General features: G+C 38.3%; 1 protein-coding gene across 9 annotated transcripts in view; it reads left to right on the forward strand.

The window, feature by feature from the left end:
• Fhod3 (formin homology 2 domain containing 3) overlaps window positions 1–12,126 on the forward strand; it is a 455,934-nt gene that overhangs the window by 354,453 nt on the left and 89,355 nt on the right. For all 9 annotated transcript variants that reach the window (XM_005372817.2, XM_005372818.2, XM_013510258.1 and 6 more), the window contains one exon: window positions 9,457–9,591. In XM_005372817.2, coding sequence (XP_005372874.1) covers window positions 9,457–9,591 — 135 coding nt within the window. The remainder of the gene's footprint in view (window positions 1–9,456; window positions 9,592–12,126) is intronic.

Raw genomic sequence — 12,126 nt, forward strand, 5'->3', positions numbered from 1 at the left:
TCACACTTTGAGTCCTCCTGCCTCAGCCTCCCAGAGTAATGAGATTTCAGGTGTGCACCACCATGCCAAGCTATTTTGGCTGCTTTTAAGATTGTCTCTTTATCATAGGTTGTTAGCAACTAAATTTTTATTTGCATTGGTGTATCTTACTTCGTGTTTACTTCAGATTTCCTTGTGGATTTTCATCCAATTTGCAAATTTTTCAGTACTTGTGTCTTCAAAATGCTGTGATATCTTGTACCTCTCCTTTCCTTTGGTAACTAATAACATGCCTATTGGACAACCTGAAGTTTTCATAAAGTTTGTTGGTGTTCTGGTGAGTTTTTAAAATTATTTTTCTCAATGTATTTCCTTTCAGGTAGTTATATTACTATGTGTTCAAGCTCACTAGTTTTGTTTCTCTGCAGTATCTGTCTATTCTCTCCAGTGCTTTTTTCTGTACTTCTTATATCTTAGTGTGTTACAACATTCCTCTAGCTTTTAGAGTCCATGGGCTATCATCAGAAATTGTAATGTTCTGACCAACTAATTGTACTATCTGTGTCATTTCTGGGTTGATGTCAAATGGGTTGTTTTTTTTTTTTGTCCTTTATGACTCTTTTCTTCTTTGTATACAATACATAGTCTTTTTTTATGCCATCTTGTAAATTTTACCTTGTTGGGTGTGGGATATTTTTGTGTTCCCATAAATATTCTTGATTTTTGCTCTGTTGTCTCCTTAACTCACAGTTTTATCCTAGGTGTTACATTTTTACCCTCGATAGGCCAGCCCAGTATTTTATTTAACCCAATGTTTTACTACTGCTAAGGCAAGATGCATGTTAGAACTTTATAAAGTGCCCTCTGAACCACCAGGTTTCTCTCTCTGACTTTTGGAAATGGGCACTGCTCCTATGTTTTCTGTAGTCTCCAGATGCTGTTTGTTCTAATTCTTTTGGACAGTTCTTTCACTGGTCTCAGGTAATTTCCTCACACACATGTGCTTGATCAGTCCTCACCTGAATACTTGAGGGAAACTGCAGATGTACAGAGGTCTGTCTCTGCGTAACCCCTTCCTGGTGCATCATCCTGCCAATTTCAGCCACCTTAGCATCTCCAGACTCCCAGCTGGATCGTCTCTAGCCAGAGACATCTAGGCTTCCCTTCCCCACCCCAGCCTGCAAACTTTCTCCAAGCAGTAAGCCAGGGAAGCACTTGGAATGACCTCCACTGCTTCTCATCTCTCAGGAATCACTGATTTTCACCATCTGATGGCCAGTTTCTTCAGTGCCATTGTTCTTTATATTTTGTCTGGTTCTTAGTTGTTTCAGGTGCAGGTAAATCTGGTTCCTGTTACTTCATACTGACTGAAAGTTGAAGCTCAAAACTTGCCCTTTTTCTGCCATTGAAATAGGCCTCCAATTATATGTGGAAAAGCAGGTGGGTTAGTGTGATAAGATTTCTTTCACAGTAACTTTTAGTCATAAAGCTAATTCTATGAAGAGAATAAAAGAAAAAGCAACATGGTAATAATGGGCTTGTGGTCTATCAATTTACTCACTTGATGGAACATGTAGTTTAGGACATTGCTCAAATCACTACTGTGTGAACAGTTGAATTCAATCAATGTGTATTGACAGTAAGTCAGGTATGGTGGGGGCAGGATGGAAGTAGGAGATGGAGACTGTGCTCTGATGACTTTACAGGCTTGCTGGAAATGGGGTTCATTCACAAAACACTTGAGGAACCCACAAGTCATGATGGGACAAAAGGACACATCTAAGAGTTTGCAGAAATAGAGGGCAGTGTCCTTTGTGCTCACTGAGGAAAGTGTCCTAAAGAAGTCAGGCAGAGAAGCAGGGATTATTTCAAGGGTGAGATGCTAGTGGACAATGGAACTAGACCTCTTCAGGGAATAAGAAAAGAAATAGCTTGATTGGCAGGGGGAATTCTTTGGGAGAGAGTAGAAGGCGAGTGTAGCCAGTAGATCAGAATCTGAGATGACTTTAATTGCATCTACATTTCAGATTTTTTTGGAAGGCACCTAAAAGGTGCCAGCTTCCTCTTCAGAAATAAAGAAAATGTTCTCAAAGCCCGTCCTGTTTTGTTCAGCTTTTACTCCATAAGAAATCACTAAAACTTAGTGGTTTAACACATCAAACGTGCAATTACCCCGTGATTCTATTTCTTGGTAGTTTTGGCCAGGCTCACTTTGAGCAGATCATCTGGGCGCCGCTGGGTTTACTCAGGTGTTGGCCATCAGCTGATTGTTGATTGCCTTCTGTCTATGTAGCTGTTCCTGGCTATCAGCTGAACTGACAGCACAAGTTGGCCATGTGCCTCGTTGTCCAGCCACTTAGCCCAGACTTGTCCACTCCTGGTGCTTGCAGAGCTCCTACGGTAACGGGGGTAAGCCTCAGGACACATATACTTTTCAAAACTCCCCTAACATTGAATCCCATTTCTGAGTGCTACATTGGCCAAAACAAATTTACATGGTCAGCCTCGACTCAAGGAAATAATGACTGCCTTTTTGAATAAAAATAGCTGCACCATTAGTTTCTGTTTTTATAAGATGTTATACATCCATTAAATATTTACTGCTCCACACAGGAGTGACCTACTGACTGTTGACACTGAAGTCATCATTTTGCTCAGAAAACAATTGCAGGCTGGCTGGCAGACTTAAGAGATATTTTGAATGGTTCTCAAATATGGTAAAAAATTGAAACTAATATGTTTTAATCTCTCCTGTTTGTCTAACTTTATCTCCATAAAGACTTCCCACTTTATGTTTAGTCTGTTTGGAGATTAGTAGATCACCAAAGTGCCCACCTCGTATCAAAAAAGGAAGACTTGTTCACGGCAAATCCCCCCTCAGCATTTGCTCCAGTCATCTCTCTGTTGTGCTCATTCGGCCTGGGCAGTGGGTTGTTTTGTGAAGAGCCAAGAGACATTCCAAACCACTCGAGGTCAAGATTGGACTGGTTGTCTTGGGTTGTTCTTCTGGCAGATCACTTTTCCATTAGAAAGGCAGGGGAGTCTCAGAAAAAGGAGACGCTCTTATTTATGCATTTAAAAACCTCATTGTGTTATGGAACAGATGTAACTGTTTATTTCTGAGTCTAAGAAATCATTCTCATTATCAAGTATATAATTTTGGTTCTTTCTGGAACCAATCGTTTTATTACCCAAGTTAGCATAATGGAAATAATGCTAAATTCCTAGCAGAAAAACAATGTAAATCATTTGACTTTACCTCTCCCTCTCAAAAAAGATGGTGGTGGCAGTGGGGTTAATCGCAGAAAGATAATAACACGAGGTAAATAATCCTAATTGCTAATTAGCATGTAGTAGATTTTTGGGTCCCTAACAGTAGTGAACACTCCCAGAAAGAAGACACCAAAATTTTAGCAAGGCTGCCATTCCAAAACTCCCCGTCACTTGGTCAGGAGAATGTGAATACAGATACTGTAACAGTAACCAAGATGTTGAGGGAAGCGTCTCAGTGTGGATCTGAGACTTCGCACAAAGACTCATGTGTAGAGCTGTCAGATGTGAGTAGAGGCCCCTGAACTCGAATTCTGAACTAAGATGTCACAGAAATTTTCCTGCAAAGGGAGTATGGCTTTGATAATACTCTGCAGTACACACTGCTTTTAGATTTGGCTGTTCCAGTAGTATTTTTTTTTTCCAATAAATTCGAACCTGAAATTTACCATTAGTTACAGGGATATTTTACATCAATACAACTCTTTGTTGCCCTGCATTGTCTTTTTCTGTGTCTCTTTTGAGCGTGGGTTGCTCCCAGCGATGGAAAGCTAGATGAGAACGCCCACCATTGTCAGCACAGTGGGTTGTTAGCTATGGGACAGGCCTCCTGAGTACCCAGGGAAGACTGGCAGGCCCGACATGCCTCCTGCTCCATGGCCATCTCCTTGCGCAGACATCAGTGTCATCCAGGTATCCTCTAGTGCTCTGACACCAGCGTATCTTAGTCCCTCCCTGTGTGCTGCTGTCCTGTCTGTCACCTACTTCCTGCTCCCATCACCTCCCTCTCTTACACACTGGCATCATCTTTTTCTGCTTAATACTTGGGCTCATTCTCTCTTGTGGCCTATCCTAACTGGGTCTCTCAGACCCACCCAGGGTCTCCCCACTGCAGATCTGTGATGTCTGCTTCTCTCCACTGCTCATTCTCTCCCCACCTCACGGTTCAATCTTGTACATGGCTACTGTTAGCTCAGCATTCTGCACAGGGAGCCTCCAGTCCGCCGTGGGGCCTCCATGTGGGGTGGGACTCCACCCTACTTTTGTTCAGACGTTACCAGGAAACAGTCTTGGTGCAAAAAGCACCTTTTTCCTAGTTTGTTGTCATGCATTTTTTCCTTAGAGAATGGGCTGGAGGTGTAAAAGCATTGGGACTGCCATATATAAACTATTCTCACTTCCGGTATCTAATGCATTTAATAGTTAATGGAATCTTTGAGCAGTCAGTGCCACTCTTCTGTGTGCCAGGGAAGAGGAATGAACAAGAAGGTTGGATCTTGTGCCAAAACTTAAGCTGTCAAGGGAAAATATAATAATATGTATGGAAATGATAAAGACCAAATCCAAGGTAGTGATCATCTCTAGGAAAGAAATGAAAAAATATGTGCTATACTAAGTGCTGCAAGAATGTTACTCTACTGCGTACAGAGGTGTGGGAGAGAGACACTGATCAAGATGGACCCTGTCTGACAACCAGTTTAAAAGTCTAGCTCTGCTATATCTATGATGTAACATTCCTGTGCCTCAATTTCCTAATTTCTAAAGAGGGGGACAGTAAGAGAACTTAGCACAAAAGGCTGTGAGGATTAAAGGAGCTCCACACGGAACATAACTGACAGATAGGGTCATCTGCATAAATGTCAACTGCTTTTACTGGCCGTATATCAGTGAAACAAAGCTCCTGGTCCAGCCATCCCAGTGAGGGAGGGTTTAATCAGATTTGGAGATTTGGACAGCTAACTCTGGGGTCAAATTTTTATACTTCAATTCGTGTCACTCAGAGTATATCATCTACTCTTTTGCAAACTCTCCATCTCTGGCCTTTTGCCACTTGTGGCCCTATATGGTTTCACTTGGTTACAGCTGCTTGGGTGACTTCAGATGACATCAGCTCTCCAGGTGCATTCTGGGTTGGCACAGATGACTGACACAGCTGGTAGCCATGATGGAAAGGTTCATATTTAACATTTACTCATGGAATCTATCAGGGTAGGAACTGCCAATGTTGTTCTCTGGACCTGGTTTGGGGATTGCACTACAACCTCCCTCAATCACTACCTTCACAGATTTTAGACTTCCACACAAATTGGTTATCTGCTGAGTGATTACCATGTCCCAGATATTTTTTAGGCAAATTCATGTGTATACTCACTTGCAAATTGACAATATTTGAGTAGAAAGCATGATTAATGTTTATTTTACAAATAAATAAACTGGTTCAGAGAGGTTAAGTAACCAGGCACACTAAAGTTTACTCATTCCAAGCTCATTCTTTTATGCCAGAGTTGATCCCTAAACCAGCCAACATAAGCATTACAGCAACTTCCAAACACTGTAGGTATTTTTTGGCAAACTTACTACGAAAGATAAAAATATTAAAGATGCCATTATGAAGAAGAGAGTTTCATATTGTTAGCTTGAATCTTGATGGCCTTTCTGTAATGATAATTTGGATTATCCCCTCTGTATGGTTAAGCATTCATATTATATCTTGAGAAAATTCAGAAACAGGATTTAGACTGCCACATACTGACCTTATCTGGCTAATAGAAGACCTAGAGAATTTTAACTTATGGAATACTGTAATAACCATTTATTTCTTCTGTGATAGAAATGGCTTATATGCATCCAGAACAGATAATAAGCTCATGAAGTCTTTTCACTCTGTCTTTCTGCTACAGAGATCTGTGAGGGCGCTGAAGAGAATGGATTTTTAATTTCATTGTGGGTTTAGCTAGCACATCTTTTCCCTGGTTTCTCTGATCATCATTTGTATATTTAATGACCATTAAATTTTCTTTTTCAGTGAAATGCCAATTTTCTTTTGTCCATTTCTTCAATGATTAGTTTATCTTTTTCATACTGATTTGAAGGTGTTCTTTGAATTATATATACTAATCCTTTACAGTTTGTACATGTTACAGGTACCTTCTGGGCTATTGCTTTTCTTTATTCTTAACAGTCATATTCATAATATGGTTTTTCAAAATATATACAATATACAAACTTTTATGTTTAATATATATACATGGTTGTCTCTCCTTTTTTGGTTGCCTATTTTGATTTAAAAATTCTGTCAAATCTAAAAGTTTTAATGTTTGCTTTTTACATTTTTACTTAAAATACCTAGAATTTGTTTTTGTGTTTGGTATGAGCAAGGGGTACCAGTACTCTGTTTTTTATGGCTAACAGTCTCAATATCATTTGTTTAGGCTGTCCTATTCCAATGGAACATGTTTCAACTTATACACCAAGTCCATGTTCACTCTTGATCACTGTGGTTATAGGATGAGTTTGCTGTCTACTCTGGCCATTGCTTTGCTTTTCTCCTGTTCAAAATTGATTATCCTTGGGTTTTAATTCTTATCCAGGAATTTTGGACTTGTCCTGTAAAATTTCATGGAAAACCCTATGGGGACGTTGATTTAGAATTGTATTTTGAGAAAAAGGACAATTAGCATCTTAACTAGATTGTCTCTTTCTATGCATGAATGTGATATAGCTTTCATGTATATGAGTCTTTTAATTGCTTCTGGTATTTTTAAGATGCATTTAATTTTTGTATATTTTATATATAAAAATTTTACTGAACTGTTATTAATCCTAATAACTTGTTGATTTTTTAAATATTTGGTCAGATTATCTGCAAATAATAGCATGTATTTCTTTTCTTCCTGATGTTTTTATTGCTTTTCCTTAGTACACTGGATAGGATTACCACAATAATATCAAATATAAACTGTGATATGAACATCATTATATCATTTCTATGTTAAACCGCTCGATGTTTCAGCTTTACAAATAATGCTCCCTATAGTTTTTAAAACTTTCTTTGCTAATACCTGTTGTCAGATTAAGAAAGTTTTCTTCTCAGCTTGATAAAAGTTTTTTTATAGCAACTGTGTGTTGACTTTAAAACTCTACATCTTAGTCCTGACTTTTTCCTATAATCTTTTAATATGGTAAATTACATTTGTTAGTGTTTTAATCTTGTATTCATTTGACAAGCCCAACCTAGTTTTACTTCAGATTTTACAATGATGTTTATAATTGCAGTTAGTACATAACTTTCGGTCTTCACACTCTTCTTGCCTGTTTTTTTTATATGAGAATAATTATCATGTGAAATAATGTTCTCCAAAATTTAGTATTCACAAGATGATCTCTTCTGTTAGTGTCAGGTAGAAGTCACTTTAAAAGAGTTTAACCTGTTGGATTTATTTTTCTTTTGGTATGTGTACAAATATATGTAATTAACTGATTCAATTTTTAAAATAATTAAGAGGGAAATCTAAATTTTCTGTTTCTTCCTCAGTTAAATTTAGTATGTTCTATGTTTCTAGAAAATTCATTTCTTTGAAGTGTCTAAATGTATTGTCATAAAATTTTCTCATAATTTTATTTGGTTTCTACTGTATTCATAATTATTTCTGTCATTTCCAAGAATTGCTCATTTTTTGGCTTTTTTTTCCCTTGGACAACTTTGAAAGAATTTTTCTGCTTATTAGGTTTTTAATTACAAACTAGCCTTTGATTTTGTTGATTTTCTTTATATATTTTTTCATATTTTATTAATCTTACTTGACTTCTTTTATCTGTTTTGAATTTATTCTGTTGTTTTTCCAGCTGTTGAGTTGACCACACATTAACTTTTACTCTTTCTTTTCTAGTATAAATATTTAAGTAATAAATAAATAGCATATTAGAATTATTCTATAAAACTTAGTATACAACTGTTTCATTATGGTGCCCTTTGAATATTTTCTAATTTTCTGAGTTGTTTTTACTTGCACTATTTAGAAGTATATTAAAACTTCCATTTACATAGTTTTTAAAAACAAATTTAGGGGCTGGGGATTTAGCTCAGTGGCACAGTGCCTGCCTGGCAAGCACAAGGTCATGAGTTCAATTCCCGGAACCGGAAAAAAGCCAAAACAACAACAACCAAAAAACCCCCAAAAAATCCAAATTTATTTCCTTGCTATTTTAAATTTAATTGAGGGGCTGGGGATTTAGCTCAGTAGCACAGCGCCTGCCTGGCAAGTGCAAGGTCGTAAGTTCAATTCCCTGTACCGGGGGCTGGGGATTTAGCTCAGCGGCACAGTGCCTGCCTGGCAAGTGCAAGGTCGTGAGTTCGATTCCTGGTAAAGGAAAAAAACAAACAAAAAAGAAAAAAGAAAAAATTCCCGGTACTGGAAAAAAAAAACAAAAAAGCCCCAAAACCTTAAATTTAATTGAATTATAGTTGGGAAGGTGGGTCATTTGAGACTGACTTTTGGCATGAATTTGATTGCAGAATTGCTGGGTTTTGTATAGCCTATATATTGAGAAGAATGTATTTTCTTTAATTTGAGGCATCGTGCTTATCTATTAGATAAAATTGTCACATATTCAAATCTATTATAGCCCAATTTGTATCAGTCACTGTGCAAGCAATATAGTAAACCCCTTCACTCTGATTATGGTTCCGATTTGGTTGCATATAGCATTTTTAAAAATTTCCATGAAATAGTATATCAAAGAAGTGATATAGCAGGGCCTGGACCTCTTTTGCCTGGAAGATAAATAAATTTTGTCTATGCCTAAGTGTCCAGGCTTGACATAATAGCTCCACCATGAGCTTGGAATCTAGGGTTTGCTTACAGGAATGTTATTCACCCTGCCCCACCTCTGGCTGACAGCCACAAATGATGCACCTTTTCAGATGAGAACACCCATGAGATTCATGGCAAGGATATGAGTAGGAGTAACACCTTTTTCTTGTACTAAGATACCTGTGTTTCCTATCATGCAGGCACATTTTCTCTGAATTCAGTTCTGCCTATGCCTGAGTTTTTAGGGCTCATGTAGTAGTCCACTATCAGTCTGGAATACAGGATCTGGTTGCAGAGGTAGTGCAACCACAAGATAAATAGTTCATAGTCTATATATTTCCTAGAATATCTTTTGTTTATAATGCTCATGATCAATAATTTCCTCATGGAAAGCATGTTGTTTTGTATTTTATACACATTACTACCTTTTTGTCCTCAGCACTAGAAGTGGGTTGCTTATTGCAGTTTACAGACAAAAGTCCTGAAATAGGAGACTTCAGATGCTCGGTGATTTTCCCCAAGCAGCACATAGGTACGAGCAGCCCACCAAGCATGGACTAATTCCTGCTTCCACAGGCCAAGCCACTAACCCCTGAATTCACTGTATCTTCAGGTTGTCACCGAGTGGTCTTCTGACGTCATCCTTTAGGCAACACCAAGAGTCACTGGCAGCAGAGAGAGAGAGGCGTCGACAGGAGAGAGAAGAAAGGTTGCAAAGAATAGAACGGGAGGAAAGAAACAAATTCAAGTAAGGAAGATTTGAAGATTCTTTTAACAAGAGGTTGCAATTTAAAGAATATGATTTTGCAAGCGTGTATGACTAATGCTGGTGTCAAAGGGTTAGGAAGCATATTCACTTCTAATTCTGCCCGTGTCTAAGGAAGAGCAATATTTGCCTGCTGTGGACTAGCTCTGGTGTGTTCTGACCTTTCTCTGACCATAAGGCAGGAAGAGCAGAAAGCCAAATGCAATTAGGAACTTGTGTATTTTAGGTCCTCATTATCTACCCAGGCCTTCCTCAGGGCAGAGAGCATAATTGTCTTAATTTGCCATTTCTCACTAAAGAGCCTCATGTTTTATTCATATTGTATTGGATGCCTGAAGGAAAATATTTCCCATTTTCTGGTTTGCTTCTTGTTCCTTGCAGCAATCTTAAAAATATATATAATACATTTTATATAATATATAATATGTATTTTATATAATGTATTTCATACTATTTTGTATAATATTTATATTTTATTTATTATATGTATATATTTCATATCTTGGCCTGTCTGAGCCTGCTGAGTCCACTGTGCCTCTGCTTCTCCATCCACCAGTTCCCTGGTTCTCCCATCCTCCAAGCTGACCTCCTTCCACCCTTACCACTGGTTTCATGCCGTGTTGTGCTTCATGGAGTATTGTGCAGTCTTTCTTTACACATTGCCTTCCTTTCCACTCTTTCTTTGCCTACTTTTCCAACTTCCCTTTTCCCACTTGTCTTCCTGTCCCACTTTCCCTAGGTGGTCTCCCCCTTCTTTACTTTCCCTAGTCACTTTTCCAATAACTTTTACCTTTTTTTTTCTTCATTTCCCTTTATATTTCTACTTCTGGTTTAATCTCTTCAGTTTCTTTGGAGAATAATATTTCCATTGATTACTTTCAGCTAAATCAGTAAAGGATATAGGGGACTGTTAATGAGGACTTATGGATTCAGTAACCTGGTTTCTTCCAGAAGACAAGGAAAATATATGTAATTATAAAATGATCAAAATGTCAGAAGTGTTGCAAAGTTGCTTAACTTTACCTTACTTCTTTATGAAAACAGATCTCCCTAGTCCATGGATAAAATGCCAATCCTAGCTTTTGTAAAAGTGGGTGAATGGGCTGCATGAACCAAACCAGCATCATTTCTCTACTGTGCTTGAGGGGCACCCTCAGAGCTGTCAAATTTCTACCAAATGATATGTGGAAACACCAGCTCTCTATGCACCATTTGTCATGAGCTAGTTCAAGAAGTTGTTTTAAAAGACTGATTTTTAAAACCCTGTAACAGGTTAAAGGCTTCCTGATTTATGGCTTTCTGAGAGATTTGGATGTATTACCACTAAATAGCACCAAGTAATTTGACTGAAATATGTGGAAAATTCAGAGATTAGCTTATATATCCAGAATTAGTGGTTGAAAATCTCTTAAAATAAGGTACTCGTTTTGGAGAAAATGAAATCAGCACGTTCCATCCTGTCTCTCCATTGCATCACCGAATACATCCATGAATCATAGACAGAATGCGTGGCTCTGGAAACTCTGAAATGTAATAGGAAGTCGGTAAATTAACAGAGGAGACCAACATCCAGAATTCTACCAGTGAGAGTTTACCATTTTTTACCTCCAGTATCACCTGACATGAACTCAAAGGCACTCCCAAACCTAGAAACCTATGTCAAATATCGACCCAAAAATGCCCAGAAAAACCCTTTTTTCTAGACTGAGGCACAGCCAAAAGAACTCCTAAGGGTCAGAGAATATAGAAATACTCTCTTTTCCCCTTTTTCCTATCTCTACTACCTCAGCCTCTAAGCAGTATTGCTGCAAAAACAGTGATGGCAGCAGTACTCAGACAGGTACCTAAAACTCTGGGTGAGGAAAAACCATCCTCTGACCAGAAGAGCAATTCCGCATGAGTACTAGGGAAATGGGGTGTGTGTGTGTGTGTGTGTGTGTGTCCTGCTGCACTGCCCTGAATCCAGATACAGTTATCAAAAGTACACAGTAGATCAGGGAAAAGGAAGCCAAGGTTTTCTGGGTGAAAGACTAGGTAAACCAAGGAAGCCAGGAAGTATGAGGAAAGTAACAAAGAGCTGGAAGATCAAGAGAGCACAGGCTTTGAGAACTAAGTATAGTGAAGATCGCCACCCAGTTCCCAGACTGGCTGCTGGAAGGGGCACATAAGGCCTGAGGTGAGCAGGACTGAGAATAGTTGAAAACTGAGCTAATATTTAAACTGATTCCAGAAGGGAGGTCAGAACTCCCAGGCTGAACCTAACCCAGTTGATTGCTGCTAAAATATAACAAAACAAAACTCAAGATTCTTCATAGAATTTACCCAGAATCTCAGTACAGAATATTTAAGATTTCTGGAACACAATCTAAAAGAACTTGTCATGTAGAGAACCAGGAAAATGTTAACTCCTAGGGAAAAGAAAATGAAAAGGTGCTAACCACAGGAGGACAACATAGATGTTGTAATGATCAGATGACTTTAAAATAGCTATTACTAACATGCTTCAAGAAGTAAAGG

This window comes from Chinchilla lanigera, unplaced genomic scaffold (assembly GCF_000276665.1).
Source record: "Chinchilla lanigera isolate Chin_1 unplaced genomic scaffold, ChiLan1.0 scaffold00001, whole genome shotgun sequence".
Classification (NCBI taxonomy): domain Eukaryota; kingdom Metazoa; phylum Chordata; class Mammalia; order Rodentia; family Chinchillidae; genus Chinchilla; species Chinchilla lanigera.